Source organism: Amphibalanus amphitrite, unplaced genomic scaffold (genome assembly GCF_019059575.1).
Source record: "Amphibalanus amphitrite isolate SeventyFive unplaced genomic scaffold, NRLGWU_Aamphi_draft 000747F_arrow, whole genome shotgun sequence".
In the NCBI taxonomy this organism is placed as follows: Eukaryota; Metazoa; Arthropoda; class Thecostraca; order Balanomorpha; family Balanidae; genus Amphibalanus; species Amphibalanus amphitrite.
In genome coordinates, this window is record NW_024882241.1 from 250,216 (window position 1) to 271,550 (window position 21,335).

General features: G+C 45.8%; 2 protein-coding genes and 1 long non-coding RNA gene across 3 annotated transcripts; 2 read left to right on the forward strand and 1 right to left on the reverse strand.

Annotated features, from left to right (window-relative positions):
- Nucleotides 1-1,686: 1,686 nt before the first annotated feature.
- LOC122365540 (neuropeptide-like protein 31) lies at nt 1,687-2,010 on the reverse strand. Its single transcript, XM_043336829.1, has one exon. The coding sequence runs from the start codon at nt 2,008-2,010 to the stop codon at nt 1,687-1,689; it is 324 nt and encodes a 107-aa protein (XP_043192764.1).
- Nucleotides 2,011-12,883: 10,873 nt separating this feature from the next.
- On the forward strand, nt 12,884-21,113 carry LOC122365541 (glycine-rich cell wall structural protein 1.8-like). The gene is made up of 3 exons (XM_043336831.1): nt 12,884-13,274; nt 15,444-15,626; nt 20,731-21,113. Exons 1-3 carry the CDS (start codon nt 12,950-12,952, stop codon nt 21,111-21,113), a joined length of 891 nt encoding a protein of 296 aa, XP_043192766.1. The 5' UTR covers nt 12,884-12,949.
- Nucleotides 16,540-19,308, forward strand: LOC122365544. The gene is made up of 2 exons (XR_006253769.1): nt 16,540-16,711; nt 16,917-19,308. It is a non-coding gene; the product is annotated as an uncharacterized LOC122365544 (long non-coding RNA).
- Nucleotides 21,114-21,335: the final 222 nt, after the last annotated feature.

Here is a 21,335-nt window from a genome sequence, read left to right on the forward strand (position 1 = left end):
AGTCTGCCCCCTCCCCCTTCCCCCCCCCCCCCAGCGGGGCGCGGGTCAACTCACTAATGAAAAGTAGACGGAATTTTGAGTGGCATTCCTACCGAGGAAGTTCCATGCGTAAGTGAAAAGGTGTTTCATCAGCCCGCAATTTTGCAGCTAACCTGCGCATGACTGGGGGGTGCTCTACAGAGCCCACTCCCGTTTTTTTTTCTCGGAAATATCTTCTAAACCATTTGACGGATCAATACGAAACTGGCGGTACCTTCAGCGGCATAAATTTGACACCTTGTGTTCAAATTTCAACTTCCTAACTACCATAGTTTGGCCAGAAATGACGTCAGAGTGACGTCATGTCGGCCGATTTTGATGCAAAATATTGAATTACGGCAAACACTCTCAAGAGCTTAGTGTTAAAGTTAGATCCAATTTCTTTGCATCGGTGGACTACAAATAAACGTAGTTATCAAACTGCTATTTCGAATTTTCGAACATTTGAAAATTTTGAGAAATATATTTTTATAATAACAAATAATATATTTTTTGACTTTTTCAAAAATCATTTGATTTTTCGAACAAAACAGGAATATATGTGATAGACCACACACTGATGAACTACTCTAGCCAGTTTTAGCCTAATAGGTATCTACAAAAATAGGCAAGTTATTAGCATTATTGTCAACATTTTACAATTATATATTTTTCAAAGCCATTTTTCAGTACGTTTTTTTTACATCGTACAGCAATATAAATGGCACTATCGTGTTCCTGAGCTCAAACCGTATCTGATAGGCACCTTATTTGTTGAAAAATTTCATTTTCAAAATTTGACCTTTTCTGACCTGAGTGACCTGACCTCCGGTAAATTCAGCTAAAAATGACCTCAAATGACACAGACGATATTATTTTTGAAATCTACGAGTAAAATGGACCATAAAACATGCGTCACGTAACCGATACCTGATATACAATTTTCGTGACCTAGGATGACCTGGCCTTGACCTGAAAAATTCGAAGTAAAAGTTCGATGCCTTCCGGGTATGTAAGGCATTTATCAAGGAGTGCGTAAACCAAAAATGAGCCTGATCGGGCTTGTCAGCCGGCGGCCAGAGCCTAAATTGTGAACCAGCAAAAATGCCGATAATTTTTTATTTGACCTGACCTGTGACGTCATCGGTGTCCTCGAGGTCAATGAAAATAGGTTTCGTTCGACAGTTTTCCAGGGCTATCAGAAACCATTTGAATTTTTACGATCGGCCCAGTAGTTTCGGAGATAGGGGGGGGGGGGCTCTGGAGAGTCACTCGCGTTATGGAAAATACCCCAGTCATGCGCGTGCTAACATAAAAGGAGGGCAAATTAACAGTACCTTTCCCAAATACTCATTGCTGGGATATTTGCTGCGTGATCACCGAGAACAAGTCTGATTTGTATATATTGGACTCGAAGTAACTGCAGGTGTGCGCCGATCATTGTTAAGCAGGGCTATAAGCATCAGACAATTATTCATTAGTTTTGCTTCCAAGCATTCGATTTATTTCTAGGTAGGTACACACCGATGAGGAAACATTAGATATTCTATTCACATTTGATTTGTGTCGTGAGGGATCATGCACGACCAATGAATGGACACAGAGTATTTTGAACTATGGGCATCCACATACTGAAAGGTGCTGCATGGGAGCCCCGAGCACTATTTTCTAGCCGTGGTATCCACCATATCCGCCGTATCCACCGTGTCCACCGCCGTATCCGCCGTGTCCACCGCTGTATCCACCGTATCCGCCGTGTCCGCCGCCGTATCCACCGCCGTATCCACCACCGTATCCGCCGTGTCCGTAGCCTCCGCGGTGACCTCCGTAGCCTCCGCGGTGACCTCCGTAGCCTCCGCGGTGACCTCCGTAGCCTCCACGGTGACCTCCGTAGCCTCCGCGGTGACCTCCGTAGCCATAGCCTCCACCGGGGGCAGCCAGGGCGGCGGCCACCAGGGCACAGAGCAGCACGATCAGAGAGAAGGTTCTCATGGTGTGTGTTCGCTGTTGGGCGAGCCGGGGTGTGAATGACTGGCCGCTCGCTGCCCGGCACTATATAGTCGGCAGGTGACCGTGATGACGTCACGGGTCGTGCGGTGACACGACACGACAGCCGGAGAGCACGGATTTTCCAGAAGTTCGGGGGTGGACCGCCACACCCTGCTCTGAAGGACACCTAACCTAAACGCACAAATCTAATTCAGTGATAAAATACTCGGTCAGTGTCCACTGTCCAACGTCCCGCTTCGAAAGCGGAACGCATGGAAGAGGAATGAAAGTTCCACATCCAAATTTTTATCCTGTGTTACTGTATAGTTTCCATAGCACCGTTTAAAAGCACGTCACATTCACGTCTGTGCCAGAATACCCAGATCATTCTCCCCTTACCATCCAGTGAAAGGATCTTTGTCGATCCTTATTTTGTCTAGAGATCCCGAAAACACCAGAAGCTACGCTTGTATTTCATCGATTGACACCATGTTTTTGCCTTTGGATCTTTCATTTATACTTTTTAATGCAAATTTGGCTCCGGGCGAAAGCCCTCAAACATTATTTTAAGAATATACTGGTGACTAGATAACCTAGCCCGATAATACGAACAGCAGAGAAAGCCACACCAGTTGCATACTTCTTAACACGCGAGTTCTTCGGGGGGGGGGGGGGGCGTTAAACGCTAGAGCACTTCACGGATAGGCTTTTTAGGATCCGGCCCGGCCCATATCCGGCAAGTCATATCCAGATCCGCCCATTATCCGCCTTTCTTTGAATATCAGAATCCGGCCCACCCATGGCCCGTATTGCAGCCAAACTTCCAAAAAATATCCGTAATAATCCGTTTCACCAATAACTGGTTTCACCCAAAACTGGACTAACAAATTCAATCTAAGGGACCAGACAGCCATACATCTCACAGACCATCATGGTTCCAAAAACCATGCTTATAAACCTAAAACCACATGAAAATCACCACATTGGTAAACTAGGTATCAATTTTTAACTTCAATGTTGAATGTTAAAATTTTGATCCGTTTTGATCCGGGTTCAACCTTCAATTCCCAAATCCGGCCCGCCCATATCCGTTCTTTTTTTAACAAATTTAGAATCCAATCCTATCCGGTCCGCGGATTTATCCGTGGATAACGGATTTATCCGGCCCATGAAGTGCTCTATTAAACGCCCCCTTTTTTCGCCGCGCTATAGCATTAAAACGGCGCGCACCTATAGGAAATTGATTAAAGTTTATTTTGACGAGGCACAGACTTCTCTATATAGAGAAGTCTGTGGACGAGGTTTCAAAAAAAAAATTGGTCGGAAAATTTTTTGAGATATCGAGGTTTTAGTGACGTCATGATTTCTGAGTTTTCGACCAAAAACGGTTTATGTTCAAAAAATCATATAATATCACAGAATAGACATACAGACATGCCGTAAACGCCATTGACTGCCAATCAGGGTTGTATACCAATCAAGTCGATTGAATTGATTGATTTGATTCAACGCGTATTTTGAGTTGATTGGATTGAGTCGATTGACTTTTCGAGATGACTGGTTGACTGACTCGTTTGACTTTAGCGACTGGTTGACTGATTTGATTCCCGAAAATTAGAGTGACTCGTATGATTGAGTCGAATGAATGGAAAGTTGAAATAAGTTCTAGTTGACAAAAAATAATGACACCAATTGATGACATCAAAGATCACAAAACTACACTGAAAACTGCTTGTCATCACAACTGCAATATGGGGTAGATGGCCAAATAAAGAACAGGGCCTAAACATGAACAGCCAACTTTGACTTTCAACTGCAATAACTGCTCCAATCCTGTGATAGAACCTGGCCATGGATGAGATAATACCTGGCGATGCACCTACCTACCTTTCTGCACTCAGCAGGAAACTTTTTTTTAATCCAGATGATAAAGTGCAAGGCCCTATATACTAATAAAGTGTGATTAATTAATAATTCACACCTCCACATCTCCTCAGAAACAACCCACTGAACTCTATAAATATCTGAAACCCCTACAAAAATAACTGAAACAAAAGCGTCGTTTTCGTCTCGTTAATTACGTTTACGTAAATTAATAGCTAATTTGCTGCATTGTTTAATTTGCAGCAGAACGTTTGTTGATCCTTTATTCCTGAGAGCCTAAGCATAACATATTTAATATATTTCATTTTCCTTAAAATATTTTACCGAATATTATTAAGTGGTTTTATTTCAAATGAAATAATAATTAAAACGAAATTGGTGTTGTACAACCGATTTATTTTATGATGACCTACCATACTACATGATAATCAATGACGTCATCTTACCAAAAAATCAAAAGACGTAGAATAAGGATTTATAAAAGCTTAGCATACTTATCGGCAAAACGTTTTGTCCAACGTTTTCTTTGTTTTTTCGCAGTCGCACCGTGCCGTTTTCGCGTTTTAATTTGTACCTACTTCCTTTGTCTTTAACTTATCCTGTGGTTCCAGAGTCCCTGTCCTTTCCATTTCCTTTTAAATATATTTTTAATGCTCATCCCTATCCCCCAGTCCTAACAGTTTCAAATTGTATTGCAATAAAATGTTTTGAATTCTTCACACATAACCTATCTACCTTCGTTGGTACTGTTGGTAGCCAGTGACACATCTAGGCAGGTAAGTAGGTACCTACCTGCTTTCCTGCTGTCTTCATAAAGCATACCTAATGAAGTTGTCAAATTTGTAGCACATTTTCAACACTTTCATATGGTGTCAGTGTGGCATGAAACCTAGCTAGGTTCATTATGTTCAGGCCCAGGGTTCAATTCAGAAGAGCTCCGCATAACTCACATAATGATAAGAGACAGACGGGGGCTTTACATGGGGTAGATGGCCTGATGACTTAGCTGGAATATGACCAAAATTAAATTGACAACTTTTAGGTGAAAGGTGGTGATTTGGGTTAAGGGGCGTTTGTTGAAGTCAACTACTGGGTTATTTTGCACCCATTAAATGAAACTTCTGCTCCAATTCTACCCATTGAACCTCAATATCATGATCCACCTGTCCATCACTATGTATCCTTCCTTATTACATAGAAACTTTGAATGGCATGGCAATTTATAATTTTAAATGACAATATTTTTATGTTTCTTCTGTAGGTAGGTAGGTAGGTAGGTAGGTAGGTACACCAGACTGCTATGGACACTTTTCCAAGTTGGTGGGGCAAAAAACCTAATGTATATCTTGGTTTGAGTCGTTTGTAGAGATTGCAATCCCGGAACGTTTTGCCAATCCCGGGATCCCGAAATTTTATATTTCGGGATCCCGGGATCCCGGTTTTGTCACTAAAGGTCGTAAGAATAATTTCCTACAGACATATTTTGCGTCTTTTAGCTTACCATAAACAAAGAGGCAACCAAAAGCCATCCTTACACCATGTCATTTGCAATAAACACGATTGAATTTGCGAAAGAAACGTTTCGATTTGATTAGCATTAGGCCAATTGGCCCGAATAAAACTGTGCGCCGACCTGTGCGTTTACTATCTCGTCATTAAGACGGATTCCAGCACATCCACGCCTCACTCACTCTTCGTCTACGCTACTCGTAGTTAGCGCGACAGTTTTAACCCGCGCCCTGCTGGGGGGGGGGGTGTTTGAACACCCCCCCCTTGTGGTTTTTCGCGAATATCTCAAAAACGGCGGCGCGGAGCGCCGCCGTTTTTGGTATACCTTATCATACATCAATTCTACACATGTTGTGAAAATTTTAGACCAAGGTCATTCAAGGTCAGGTCACCAGGTCACTTGAAGTGACCTCACCTCATAAAAAGTTTCAATGTCTGTCATAGCTACACCGAGTGACCGATCGCTTTGAAACTTTCAGCGATTGATAAGAGTAGCAGTATCTATAAAATGTATATCTCGGAATTTTGATATCAGTGACCTAAGGTCAGGTCAATTTTGCGACCTCCCCATTATAAGTCAATGGGAGAAAATTGAAATGCGCCTCTTTTGGACGAAAGACATTATAAACACTCCCAAACACTGAATTACAAGTGGTTTAGACACACTGAACATGAAAATGGTGTCTGTGACCCTTGTTTATGCCCTGAGGTCATCTTAGGTCACGAATTGTATCTAACAGTTTTTCGCAAATAACTTTTGATAGAGGCATGCTAGAGCGATGAAAACGCCTTAGATGTGTTCAGCTCGACGATACGGATCGACTGATATGCAACATGACCCTTTCAGGTCAGGTCATGACCTTGACCTGAGGTCAAATTTTCAAGTTGACCTTTCAAGGTCAAGTTATGGTTCATTCGATGCGTCTTGACGAGAGGAACACGATGCCGGTAAAAGTAAGCTCGTACAAGGCTTGGGTTAAAAGTTATTGCCGAAAAACTGTTTCCGAAAAAATCGGCTATTTTTGCAGTTTTTGCCCCCTGCAGGCAAAACCGTTGACGTTAGGTCAAATCTGAGAGAATTACTCAGAAAGGGCGTTAATAGGGCTATCGAATGCGCTTTTCCGCGGCGCTGTAGCTCTATTGGTTCCCGAGTTATGCGTTGGCTTCTTGGAAATTTTCGATATTCGACCTGGAAATCAGCGAAATTTTGCCTTCAATGACCTCTGGTGACCTGACCTTTGACCTGACCAAAAAATTGACCGAAGTGATTTCGTCATTATTTTTGACGCTCTTTCGAACGCCGCCTTCCGCGTATCGCTACGTGGCCCAGGAGCCGAGTTACAAGGGGGGTGTTCAAACACCCCCCCCCCCCAGCAGGGCGTGGAAATCCAGGACCCCCAGCCGGGCGCGGGTTAAGCCATTGCTGGTAGGTCTGTCTATTTTAAAACTCGCGACCAGCGTACGCCAAATTTTGCAGCTCCCCATTTCACAATGTTTTCAAGACGGCGATTGGTCACTTCACCTCCTTCCGGTTCCGCTTTCATCACTAATGTCTCTCGGACTTTGCTCCAAAGTCGCTTTGAGGGCAGAGTCACTGACTGGGACAGCTCCACTCTACCGTCTTCAACGTTTGAATCAGTGAGCTCTGCCGTCACTTGCGTGACATCTGTGACATCTTTCTGCGACACGAGCTCAAACACTGTCTTGATGACCTCTTTTGTTCCGGCCACGCACGGACAAGTCAGAATCGCTGAACGATCCGCGGTCCTGATTGAGATGTTAAGCTGCACTGATGCTGCAATTTTTTTGGCGTTGGGGACCGTTTGTCGTACACATTTAAGCGGCTTCCGCTCCCGCTGTGGGTGATACCCGGGAGCTACCAACACGGTCAATTGTGGACGGCCGATACGGGGTGCCACCTAAATACAGGGTGATTTTTTTTAACTGTTAAAAAGTAAACGTCAGTGGTGGCCCCTACATCGAAAAATCGCGTGCAAAAAAGTAATGCACGTGATAGATAAATCTTGGACATTTTGTATGGTGTCGTCATTTGTCCCTTTTAACCGAAGGCCTCGGCCTCAATGGAGCCTGAAAATGCCCCACCAATCGGGCACGCATGGTCCACCGCCGTTCAGTAAGGAATGACACAAAGCGATGATTTTGAAGCATTGAGGCAGTTCGAAGCATGCGATCACCGAGGAGATACTTGAGAAAGACGTTAAATAATGCACGAAAAAGCTTGTAGTCATAAATAACCTTCAAACGCTCTATCCGGCGTATGTGCAGCCTCTGAAGAATCATTCTTCAGGGAGAAAGAAAAGCAGCGAATCAGACACCACCAGGGCCGTCAGTATCGAAATCCTCGACCTGCCCTCCATATGCTTCCAGTTTTTGGACCCAGCTATGGCAGATATAACAAGAAAACAGTGGAAATATCTGGCACAGCTGAAAATGGGCCATAGGAGCCTTTTCAGTCCGGCTAATGAGTATGTGAGTCCATGGTGCTGTTCAACACGTGCTCAGGCGGGCTGATTCGTGTCGGTGAGAGAGGGGGTAACTTCAAGCACAAGTAAAATACACGATGGACGTTCATTCACATCGTGTCTGCATGAAATCAAAATGTCCCAGAATGCTCGTCATCCTGGTATATAATTTTGCAACATATATTTGCATTTTAACGCCACTAGACCTCATTACTTTTTAACAAGTAAAAAAAATCACCCTGTAGTTTCTCTGCTTTATGTCACTCAGCACCATGAACACTAACAGTGTAAACAAGACTCGTGCAGCGGCTGCATTTTTATGGTGAAAAACTGATATTTTCGGGATCCCGGGATTGGCGGAATTTCGGGATCGGGATCGGGATTAAAATCCCGCCGGGATCCCGGGATCCCGATCCCGGGATTGCAATCTCTAGTCGTTTGATTGAGTTGATTGATTCCTTTCATTGTCGCGTTTGAGTCGATTGAATCAATTCCCGAAAACTGCTCTGACTTGATTGATTTGATTGGTTTCCCAAATTTGTCGTGATTGAATTGATTGCTATTGATTGAGTCGTATACAACCCTGCTGCCAATACCATGAACAATCAAATGGCTATCTTCGATTATTGATTATCGTTCCGCATTTTCCAAAATCTTGAACTGAATTTTGGCAATTTCTCGTGACTTCTTCACGATCATGATACATGCATTTCTTAAATTGAACTTTTTGAGCCAAACACGGTACACATATGATAAAATGAATGTCATCATCGTGTTACACGCCCAAAATTAGGTACCGATAAAACATGTGTCACAGGCTGCGAATATCAGTTTTGATTTTCGGGGATATGTGCCTACCCGGTTGACCTGACCTTGACCCTGACCTTTGCATGACTGACCCCTACATGGAGCTGACACTCTTTTAGGCCTTATATGAAGGATTGTGCACCGTTTTGACAGAGTTTATGACGAGAGGCGCCCATTGCGAAGTCCTGAAGTCCATGCTACTGAAAGCCCGATTTCAGGTGTTTGACCTGACCTTGACCCGACCTGTGACCTCAAAATTCAATTTAAAAGTACTCATCTGAAGTGTCTCGTCGCGTTCTTTCGTTTGCCGCCTCGTGCGTTTCGCTGAGCCTATTGGTTCTCGAGTTATCGGCTGGGGGCGTTTAACACCCCCTCCCCCAGCAAACGGTGGGTGGCGAAATACCCCAGCAACTTGCCGGGTTCATTTGTCTCATTTACAGTCGATTACATTCAGAAACAACTTTATGTCTTGCAATCAAAATAGAAAATAGTTATATTACTAAGTGCTCGAGCGAGGAACATATTGAATATAATTAGATAAATAAAAGAAGTTGACCTTTTCCTCGACATCAAAAATGTAAAAAGCCGAATAATATATTTTAAAAAACGGTGAGCTTTCGGCCACTGGCCTTTCTCAAACCAACGTGATAACAATGTTAAAAGACGATCCTGTGAATAATCTGTCTGCCATTTTTCAAAAACCGAAGATCGTGATATTTTAGGAAAGGCGCTACTCATAAGGGCAAACTATTTGATAGACCGATTGTCTACATAGTGTCCGATGTACGTAACATACATAATATACAATTGTACACGTAGCTGTCAAACACACATCGTATGGAAGGTATGTACACTAACGCCGATGTACAAAGTCGGGTGTGGCCTTCCTAGATACCTTAGTGACAGTAGTGACCCAGGGCCAGGTTACGAAGATTGAAACGGAACTTTACATAAAACCTACGAACTCAGGGATCATCCTGCACTATAAATCAGCCCACCCGAAGTCTACTAAACAAAACATAGTCCGTAGTCAGTTTCGGCGAGCGATCAGGAACTCTTCGAGCAGTGCTAAAGAGAGGGCGAGTATAGACAAGATTTGGACATTGTTGGTTCAAAATGGGTACCCAGAGAAAGTTCTTAGAAGGCTCTTGTGGGAGGTCAAACAGCAAGGGTCCAGATCCAGGATGGGTAAAGTTAGTCGAGACAAGGGCGAAGATGGCTTCTTATGTTTACCGTACATAGATGAAGAACTGCTATGCAAAATTCAAAATAAAGTTAGGAAATCTGGCTTAGCTGTCAGGATAGCATGGAGGAACCCCCAAAAGCTACGAAACAAACTGGTTAGATCATCACTATCTAAACCTATCTGCCCTGGAGGCCCACGATGCAACATGTGTAAATCAGATTTTTCAGGTGATTGTACACAGAAGAACGTCGTCTACAGGCTAAATTGTAAGTTGTGTGAAGGAAAGGGTGACGACGGCACATATATTGGCGAGACAAAACGACCTGTTCGACTAAGATTTAACGAACATTTACGAGACGCCTTGAGCGCATCCGAAGGGACCCCGATGGGAGACCACTTCCGTGAGCACCACCCCGGCGCGCCGCTAAACAAATCATCCCTTCCTCTTCAGGTTCGCGTCCTTTATCGCTCCAAAGACCACCCGGACAGAAAAATCGCAGAATCCCTACTTATAAAAGCAAACCGCCCGCACATAAACTCAAATCTTTCGTCGTGGCCAATCATGTAAGCGCCTGTATCATGTGTATCTTGTGAGCGTGTAGCCTTTTCAACTCAATCGATTAATATGTGTATGTGTATATTATTTTGTTATGTGTGTGATGTACATCGGCGTTAGTGTACATACCTTCCATACGATGTGTGTTTGACAGCTACGTGTACAATTGTATATTATGTATGTTACGTACATCGGACACTATGTAGACAATCGGTCTATCAAATAGTTTGCCCTTATGAGTAGCGCCTTTCCTAAAATATCACGATCTTCGGTTTTTGAAAAATGGCAGACAGATTATTCACAGGATCGTCTTTTAACATTGTTATCACGTTGGTTTGATAAAGGCCAGTGGCCGAAAGCTCACCGTTTTTTAAAATATATTATTCGGCTTTTTACATTTTTGATGTCGAGGAAAAGGTCAACTTCTTTTATTTATCTAATTATAGAAAATAGTTAGCTGATTTCTAGGTTTGCATGCAGGTTTCCACGCTAAGTACTGGAATGAGGGCATAGTACAAATACCCCAGTTGTAAATACAGTTGACAACTCCTAAATACTATTCTTCTACATTCACTCATGCATGTGCCATCAAATATATAAACAAGCTAAAACATGCTAGCCACAGGGTGATCAAAGCATTAGTCGTTACATGCTCTTCAACACTCTATAATGAATCAGGGCGTAGCCAGTTTAGATTCGCTCAGTGTGTGTTCTTTCAGTACGGCCCTGAACCTGCTCCCAGCTTTTCACACTGACTGGAGCCGTGGTTAATGGTCAACGTCTGGCGCCGAGTAAGCGAAAGTGTTGTTGCCTATACCTCAGCTGGCACCGGTGCGTGACCCTCTAAATTAATCTGAGCTTTACGTAGGTTGTGACTGTGAATGCCAGAGTTGACTGTCACTTTTGAAAACAGAAGCATATGGTTGGTAGTCGCTCCATATTGGGTCAACGTATTATAATGATACCCACTGAAGCGATCAGAAACTGAATGAAAAGAACGGAGTCACTGACGCGCTCCGCATTATCTCGGTAAGAATCGCTATCACATCAAAATTAATCGACTGTGAACTTGAAAAGGCGTGGTCCACCATAAAGTTGAGAAACACCCACGGTCTTGGTTGTAATTTTTGTAATTTAACCCTCGCCGGCCGATGGGGGGTGCCGCCCCCCTCGGGGGTTGTTTCGCGATAGCTGCGAACACGCTAGCGATAGAGAGCTGAAACTTAGCATACCTGACCTTTGATTCAAGCCGGATCTTTTGACGCCAACTTCATTTTCGGGTCAGGTCAGGTCACTGACCTATGACGTCATAAGTGAACCTCTGCACGGTCTTCAGATGTCGCAACTACACAACGCCCTCACTGCCAGAGGAGCTTCCACAGGGAAATGAAAGTTGCAGGATCTAGTATCCATTACAAGTCTCACAACTTGCATATCTCGGATTTTCCTAAAAGTCATATGAGGTCAGGTCATTTTCGTGACCTCACCAGTCACCATTATAAGTCAATGGGGAAAAATGAAAACTGCTATTCTGGCGCCGGGAACGATCTCCAACTATATCTCAAGCACACAGAATCGTGATTTGATGCACTCCTTGCAAGGTTAGATGCGTCACTTTTGCAATTTTGACCTTGCGTGACATCATTTATGACGTCATCAAGGTCATACTAGTTTTTCGTCAATAAATCCCTATATCAAATTGAGCTAGCAAGTCGGGAAAGCCACCAATGTACTCAGGAAGGCCTGCCGAATCGAATGATATGCGACATGACCTCTTCCGACCAACTTCGTGACATGGGGGCGCTGACCTGTCCGTGACCTGGAGTCAACACCCTAAGTTGACCTGACCCAAACAAAAAGTATATCATTCGACGCGCCTGAGCGAGACAAACACGATGCTGCCCTTACCTCGGTTATTAAACAAATCATTGAGCGACAAAAATGTAATAAAATTCCGAATAAAGTGTTGAGTGTAAATGGTTGACGAACAAAGGTTGGCAAGGCTCGTTCACTGCATATCAATTGTCTCCGTGCCTGTTCAGCGTTTAACACTCCTCAAAATCACACACATACTCAATACCTACACTCGCTATTGCTACTAAACAGCAATACAAATATAAGCTGCTTTATCTGGAACAAAAGGATTGCAGTCATTACCAAAATGGCTCCCTGCTAGATGTGTTCCAAAGGTATACGTATTCCGACTGCAGAAACCTGCAAAAGAAATTAGAACACCACCAGAAAATCTTCCATCAGTCGGGTTCTTTGGAGAATGAAAGTACTGCTTCACTTAAAAAAAGACATTTGTGGCTCAGGTAACCTACATAATAAGAGGGTGTGACAGTCCCCACATGTGCCCCAAATCTCGGCAAAAATCACGCTCCCCGGTAGTTGTGTCGTGTCATGGCACGTTCCGTAACGTCACCGGTCACCACGGTCACCTGCCGACTATATAGTGTCGGGCAGCGAGCGGCCAGTCATTCACACCTCGGCTCGCCCCAACAGCGAACACACACCATGAGAACCTTCTCTCTGATCGTGCTGCTCTGTGCCCTGGTGGCCGTCGCCCTGGCTGCCCCCGGTGGAGGCTATGGTTACGGAGGTCACCGTGGAGGCTACGGAGGTCACCGCGGAGGTTACGGAGGTCACCGCGGAGGCTACGGAGGTCACCGTGGAGGCTACGGAGGTCATCGCGGAGGCTACGGATACGGCGGTGGACACGGCGGATACGGCGGATACGGCGGTGGACACGGCGGATACGGCGGACACGGCGGATACGGCGGATACGGTGGATACGGCGGTGGACATGGCGGATACGGCGGTGGATACGGCGGTGGACACGGTGGATACGGCGGATACGGAGGATACCACGGCTAAATAAGATCTATCGCCTTTCATCATGAATACCCTCATATTTGAGAGGGCATTCGTGTGCACTGTGCATGATGGTTATGTCTTGAGGCGTTTGCTAGCTAAGACAACTGCAATAAACATTTATAAATACATCTAATGTGTTTAATGCGAGTAAGTTGGTGATAAAAAATGGTGGGGAGCTTAGTTTACCCTAAAAGAGATTTCGGAAGGATCGAAAAATGGCAACGTTTCATGCAAAATGCATCACTACCGCACATGGTGTGCAAATCATAATATATAACCATGGATCTTTAAGGCCGCGTGTCCTGATTCTTTCTCATCACTGGTGGGCTTGCTGAATTCTTGAAACTATTGAGAAGAGCCTATTCGCCTATCACTTTGATTTCTTTGAGAACTACGAAGCCGATGTTGACGTGACAAGTGACATACGGTTGTTCTCATCGTTATCTACATTCTATACTGTCCTTTAAGTCGCAAGTTTGGGGCTTAAGGGGCAACAACTGTTTAGAATACTGACATTTTCCTGTTTCCAATAAATGCTTAAAGATGCTTAAAAATACTTTTCTGTTGCCTGGGCCGAATTTCTCTACTTTTCATGAGCAGCATCGCATGATGTTGAGAAATTACCTTATGCTCATGCTGCGGTAGAGAAATGATTGTGAAATAAGGCCCAAAAAATATTGAAATAAAAATTGAAAATTTATTTCATTATCATTTCACTAACGTAACATGAGCAAAAGGTCATTTTTCAGCATCTTGCATAATGGTCAAACTAGCCACAGCATACCTCCAACGAGTAGCATTTCAAAATAAAATTCGATTTAGGTATATTCCGTTTCTTGCCATTTTCGAATATCATTGGTGGTTTCAGGCAGGTGAAAATTACTTCCGCATTTTGATTACCTATGTCTACCTATGTACAAATATTATTTGTAAATACGTAGTATAATACAGGAGTGAAAAGTATCATGCCGTGTCCCCATCTGTGATAAATATGTACCTAACATCACGTACAGCTTCACTCTCTTTATGTCCAGAATTTGCATATTGTCAAATAACTTAATTACTCCCTCAACACTTCTACCCTCCTATTAGTCTACACAAATTTTCATTTGAAAATGACGTCGAACACTTCGGAGAGCATGCATTTGACACATGAATATGAAATTTCATTAAACTATGAATTTTCATAGACACATGCATTTGGAAGCATGCTACCGCGACACTAGCCTAAGACGCTTGTTACAAGAGATTACAAATTCGGCAAAGTACTCGAAGCCTATCCCGTCGCTCAGTTGGTAGAGCATTGGACTCAAGGGGGTGAGAGCACGGGCTCGATTCGCTCCATGGCTTGATGCTATATGTGGATATCTGACAGGTATAGCCTGTGGGTGTTGGAAACGGCCGTAGTCAGTTGAAGTCATTATAGAGTGAAACAGGCCGTGCCCAGCTTTGATGGGCACGACAAAATTATGCATTTAAATTCTCCGACAATAATTTCTGCATAGCTAAACTCTGAGCAATAAATATGTGGTAAAAGTATAAAAGAATATGGAAAATCATCCATATCCGCTGTATTATTATAGGTAACCGTAAAAAACAGTGGCTTTCGCGGTAAATCTTTTGTAAAAAAAGATAATTATAACAATAAGCAGGAGAGAAAGGGGCGTTTACTTTGCAAATGACCAGCTTTGTCTGTTTGTCTTTCTTATTTTTTGCTCCAGAGTCTTATATGATGAAATGCATACAAACATTTAGCTCTTGTCTTTTATATAACAAAATAAGCTCTTATATACCACATATTTAATCGATACTGGCTGAATACAAAAAAAATGCGTTTGGCGTTTGGTTGACCGCAGATATACATATGGAACACCGCAGATACAGCAAAAAGGCATAGATGTTGCTGTTCATAAGATGTATTACTGAGTTTGTCATGGACAGGATTTAACCATGGTATCCACCATATCCGCCGTATCCGCCGTATCCACCGTGTCCACCTCCGTATCCACCGTATCCGCCGTGTCCACCACCGTATCCACCGCTGTATCCGCCTTGTCCACCGCTGTATCCACCACCGTATCCGCCATGTCCGCCGTGTCCGCCGTGTCCACCACCGTATCCGCCGTGTCCGTAGCCTCCGCGGTGACCTCCGTAGCCTCCACGGTGACCTCCGTAGCTTCCACGGTGACCTCCGTAGCCTCCGCGGTGACCTCCGTAGCCTCCACGGTGACCTCCGTAGCCATAGCCTCCACCGGGGGCAGCCAGGGCGGCGACCACCAGGGCAAAGAGAAGCACGATCAGAAAGAAGGTCCTCATGGTGTGTGTTTGCTGTCGGGGCGAGCCGGGGTGTGAATGACTGGCCGCTTTGTTTGTTTGTTTGTTTTGTTGGGTTAGGCCCTTTCGGTCCATTAAGACCATTTCAGAGCCGGGAGGATGATAGGATGTAGGGGGAGACATTGGTCTGGGCAGGCACCCTAGTGAGTCGCCGGGGCTGAGCCCGTCCAGAGGACAGGCCACCGAGCCCCACGGCACTCACTGCACCCGGCTACGGGGTGCGCTCCCTCGGGAGCAGCAGCGCGGCGGTGCCGCTCCAAGGGAGCAGCCCGCATGAGATAAAGTTGCTTGTCTAGCCCGGAGAGGTTTGTGGCGTGGAGGAGAAGGATTACAGTATCCTGAGGATAGAAGCATGGAACGGTGACTGGCCGCTCGGCGGCCGACACTATATAGTCGGCAGGTGACCGTGGTGACGTCACTGGTCGTGCGGTAACACGACACGACACCCGTGACCCGGGGGAGTATGAATTTTCCCCGAGGCTCGGGGGTGGGGGCTGGTGGTGACCGCCACACCCTCATTTTACTTTGAACGCCTGATCACACAAGTTCGATACCGATAACGTCGGATTACGCGGTAAAATAATTACTGCTTTTTTGATAAAGCATGTTTTTATTTTTTATTGCCATCTTATTTCCAGCTACTCCACTGCTACATTGATTGATGTTATGCATTAAGATGTTGCATTAACTGAAAAAGATGCTAGGCCCTGTTTCACATTGTCCTTCTGGCACCTGATGTGAGAAGCCATCTCATTACCAGTTTCACATCGTACAGTTCATTCGACGCGATTTCCATGACATATATCGCACACGATTGCCAGCGGTCGATAGGTAAGGATTTCCATTGTTCACGTGATCTGCCCCGAAATATTTACTTGTTGAGCGCAATATAGCTTGCATTGTTGATTGCACGTGCAAATGACTTGATCAAGGCTGTCGGTGTCAGTATTTATCGGCGTCAGATGTCTGCCTCTGCGTCTGCATGAGTGTTTGAGTTAATGGGATTCTATACTTTTTAATAGTGTCAACGTTCTGCTCTTCCTGTGAGCGCCGGAAATCTCTCGTCAGGTGAGTCTGTGTCCCATCAAATTCCAATGCGAGCTTCAAAACATGAAGACGGCATGGCAGTGATCCGAGTGACCGTTTTGTGGAAAAAAATCATTATTCATGTGAGCAGGAAACCTCTAAACCCAATAAAAAATAGCAATATGTTTTCCTCTTCACCAATGCCTACATATGTCCATATCAAAGCCTTTGTTCTTCCACCTTCCAGGTGAGCCCGCAGTCCCACCATGCCACGGCTAAGGCGGCCCACGGCGGCCGACCGCCGACGGGCTGCAGCCCAGCCAGCAATTTTACTCCCGGCCCAAGCAGGCTAAAGTGCGGCTAGCCCGAGATTTTAGTCGGGCTAAAGTCGGCTAGGGCTTGGGCTAAAGTCGGCGTATGACACAAAAACGCCGACTAAAGCCCATGCTCCGCCGGAGGTATGCCCGCTCTGCGAGCTCCGGACAGCCGTAGCTTAGCCCTAGTTGTGCGACGATTGGCGGTAGCCCGATGTAAGCCCGAGCAAAACGTGACTGGCGCAGAAATGCGCATGCGTGAACAGCCGATCAAGTATGGCTCAACTCCGGCTTTACTCCAGTTAGCCAAAGGAGACAACCAGCTTGATCAGCCCGCGCTCCGCCCAAGTTGAGCCTGCTTTGATTGCGCGGGCGGATGTCGGGCTGAGCTGCAGCTGGGCACACTCGGGCATAGCTGCGGCATGCCCAAGCTCAGCCCAAGTAAAAAATGCATTGGTTTTGATCGCAGTGGGCAAACCCAAGCTAAGCCCAAGCTGCCCGACGTTTGCCATAGTTTAGCCCAAGCGAATTGCTGGCTGGGAGAGCGTCAGCGACGATACAGGGCGAGACGCGCTGAAGAGCGGCGTCAGGCTGAGCTGCTGCGTCTTCAGCAGCCGGGGGCAGCCGAAGAGCTGCTCCGGGCAGTTGAGGCGGAGCTCCTAGTCAAGCTCCAAAAAGACGAGGCCCGCCGGGAAAGTGACAGGCAGAGGCAGCAGCAGAGGCGGCAAAACGAAGAGTACCGTGAAAAAGAGCGACAACGGCAACAGGCAAGGCGGCAGAGCGAGGAATACCGTGAAAGAGAGCGGCAGCGGCAGCGACGGAGGAGGGAAAACGAAGAGTATCGGGAAAAAGAGAGACAGCGGCAGCTGCGGCGGTGGGCAGCTAAGAACTGTATCGTATTCGTGACTACATTGATTGGTGCCAATGAGAGCGCTGAAACAATGCTCGAGCCCAAGAACCTCGAGATGTTATACGCTAACAACGGTGATAGTTCAGTCATGAGTCAGTGACGTGATGACAGTTAATGCTTCATGTAAAGGCATCGAATAAAATGCGTCGATCACCCTAATCACCTACACCTTTTTGCGCCCAATTTAGGCGGCAGTTCACACATTTCAATAATAGTGCAGGCGATTTCGACAGTACGGCGTAGTGCATTTGCATATCGAATCGGAGCACAATATTCGTCATAGTGCAGCCATTTCGTCATAGTGCAGGTAAAAGTGGCTCAGGTTCAGAGATGTTGGCGCACATTAACTATTCGTCAGATCGCTTCAATTTCGGGGTGCCGCATGTAATTTAGGCACTGTTTTGTAAGACCGGCGTTGCATAAATAAGCAACAACAATTTGTTTTTGACATTTCACCCTACCTGAGCCTCCAATGACAATCGAAGGCAGTCAGCAACGCAAAAAAAGTCACTGGGGCATACGCACTGTTCTTGATGCAAAACGTAGAGGGTATTTTATGTCTCATCTGACTGCGTTAGCTTCAATCATATAAGACATAGTGCACTGTGCACATAATTCGTCGGGTGCTTTCAACTTCGGCGTGAGCAATATTTTTTTCGGTTTTGTTCAATCAAATTTGTCACGATGCTGAAAGGCGATAACAAAAATCCATAGCATTTCTTATCTTTTTGAACCAGCAACGAAGCTATGCAGCCGATTCAGAAGCCCTGAATGCCACGTGACCGCCACTTGACCGTGACATCGAGTTCTTAGAGCGAGACTAATGTTAAGGTTATTCCTGAGAGCTGAAGCTGCATTTGAGCAGCTCATTGACCAAGATTCACGATACTCTTGACACACAGATAGGGGGCTTTCAAAAATATGTTCCCAATCCAGCAGCGAATTTAATTTAATATGGCCTAAATGCTCTGCTTTGCGGGACGCCGAATATCATGCCACATGACGAAACCCTGCGCTGTGACGAAATTGAACCTACGGTCCACTGAATTTGAACGCGCTATCTTCTAAATTGATTACTCTGTTTTTGAAATGTGTGCTTCATTACTGAATACCATGCACTCTGCCGAACTAGCGGTGCACACGCCGAACTGTCGAAATCGATTGCACTATTATTGAACTGTGTGGCACTTTTTCTATATTTTGGCCGTAAAAAGGTGTATTTATACTTTGTCAGACTTAGTTGAGCATTGCCGTAATGCCGTGTGTCGAAAATGATGTAACGTGACGAATTATTTGCGCTAAGTCTAATATGTCTGCACCTAGGCCACTTTTATTTGCACTATGACGGAGTAGGGTGCACATGCACAATCACCAATATCGTGCCGCGATTCAATACATGAACGAACTATGCCGAACCGTCGAATTCACCTGCACTATCACTGAAACGCGTGCACTTCCGCCTAATTTGGGCGTAAAAAGGTGCTGATAAAAATACTGGTGGCCCACAATCATAAGAAACAATTGGAAATAGCTACAATAGAATAGTTCCAGATTTAAGAAAAACCTTGGCTGTGTACGAAACTATCTATAAAGTATAGCTCAATACAAGCAGCCACGCGTGAAAAAAAAAAACTAGGAGCTCTGATAAGTGCGAGAAAGTTATTTGTTGGCATGTCCGCATGACATTAACCCTCGCCGGCCGAGGGGGGGGGGGGGCGGGTGCCGCCCCCCCATAGGGTTTTTTCGCGATAGCTCCGAACACGCTGGCGATAGAGAGCTGAAACTTGGCATACCTGACCTTTGATCCAAGCCGCATCTTTTGACACCAACCGCATTTTTGGGTCAGGTCAGGTCACTGACCTATGACGTCATAAGTGAACCTCTGCACGGTCTTCAGATGTCGCAACTTCGCAACGCCCTCACTGCCAGAGGAGATGTCACAGGGAAATGAAACTTGCAGGATCTAGTATCCATTATGAGTCCCACAACTTGTATATCTCGGATTTTTTCTAAAGGTCATATGAGGTCAGGTCATTTTCGTGACCTCACCATTATAAGTCAATGGGGAAAAATTCAAACTGCTATTCTGGCGCCGGGAACGATCTCCAACTATCTCAAGCACACAGAATCGTGATTTGATGCACTCCTTGCAAGGTTAGATGCGTCACTTTTGCAATGTTGACCTTGCGTGACGTCATTTATGACGTCATCAAGGTCAAATTAATTTTTCGTCAATAACTCTTGATCAAATTGAGCTAGCGAGTCGGAAAAGCCACCAATGGACTCAGGAAGGCCTGCCGAATCGAATGATATGCGACATGACCTCTTTCGACCAACTTCGTGACCTGGGGGTGCTGACCTGACCTTGACCTGAGGTCAACACCCCAAGTTGACCTGACCCGGACAAAAAGTATATCATTCGACGCGCCTGAGCGAGGCGAACACGATGCTGCCAAAATCGGCGCTCTGCGGCCGTTTTTTGCGAAGTTATTCACCAAAAACTGAACCGTACCCTGGGGCACTTGACCTGACCTCAGAGGTCACCGGTTGACCTAGGACCTTAAAATCGGGTACCAATCTCTGCGTCTCGTAACGGCGCACACGCTCGTTTTTTCCGCGACGCGCTAGCTCCACCAGGGGCGAAACGGCGAGGGGGGGTCGTACCCGCCCCCCCCCCCCCCTCGGCCGGCGCGTATGTAGAAAACCAATAGGTCCGGCGAGGGCTAAAGGGTGTGGCGGTTAGCACCAGATCAGTATCTCGGCCAAGTCCACGCTCCCCGGGGGTCGTGTCGTGTCACGGCACGACCCGTGACGTCACCACGGTCACCTGCCGACTATATATAGTGTCGGCCACCGAACGGCCAGTCATTCACACCCCGGCTCGCCCCAACAGCGAACACACACCATGAGAACCTTCTCTCTGATCGTGCTGCTCTGTGCCCTGGTGGCCGCCGCCCTGGCTGCCCCCGGTGGAGGCTATGGCTATGGAGGTCACCGTGGAGGCTACGGAGGTCACCGTGGAGGCTACGGAGGTCACCGCGGAGGCTACGGATACGGCGGTGGACACGGCGGATACGGCGGATACGGCGGATACGGCGGATACGGTGGTGGAAACGGCGGTGGACATGGCGGATACGGCGGTGGGTACGGCGGTGGATACGGCGGTGGATACGGCGGTGGACACGGTGGATATGGCGGATATGGCGGATACCGCGGCTGAAAAAATAGTAGCTATGTCAGCAAGATGTAAGGTGGTCTGCGATATACATATGTGCATTTTGTTCCTCATGCAACTGTCCAAAACTTACTCCGCAACGCATTTTGACAGCGTCACCTTCACCCATTCTAATTTATTTAAGCACTTGTGGATATGTAACACATAACATATACCCGTTGAACGCTAAAATACAATAAAAACATTTCCTGGAGTTGTTAATGCTTC

Bases quoted from the DNA above. Each gene is read 5' to 3' on its own strand.
- LOC122365540 (XM_043336829.1), bottom strand. From the start codon at position 2,010: ATGAGAACCTTCTCTCTGATCGTGCTGCTCTGTGCCCTGGTGGCCGCC.
- LOC122365541 (XM_043336831.1), top strand. From the start codon at position 12,950: ATGAGAACCTTCTCTCTGATCGTGCTGCTCTGTGCCCTGGTGGCCGTC. The intron at 13,275-15,443 runs GTGGATACGGCG...CCGTGTCCGTAG, and splicing joins TGGATACGGCGGTGGACACG to CCTCCGCGGTGACCTCCGTA. The intron at 15,627-20,730 runs GTGTGTGTTTGC...ACCTGCCGACTA, and splicing joins TCAGAAAGAAGGTCCTCATG to TATATAGTGTCGGCCACCGA.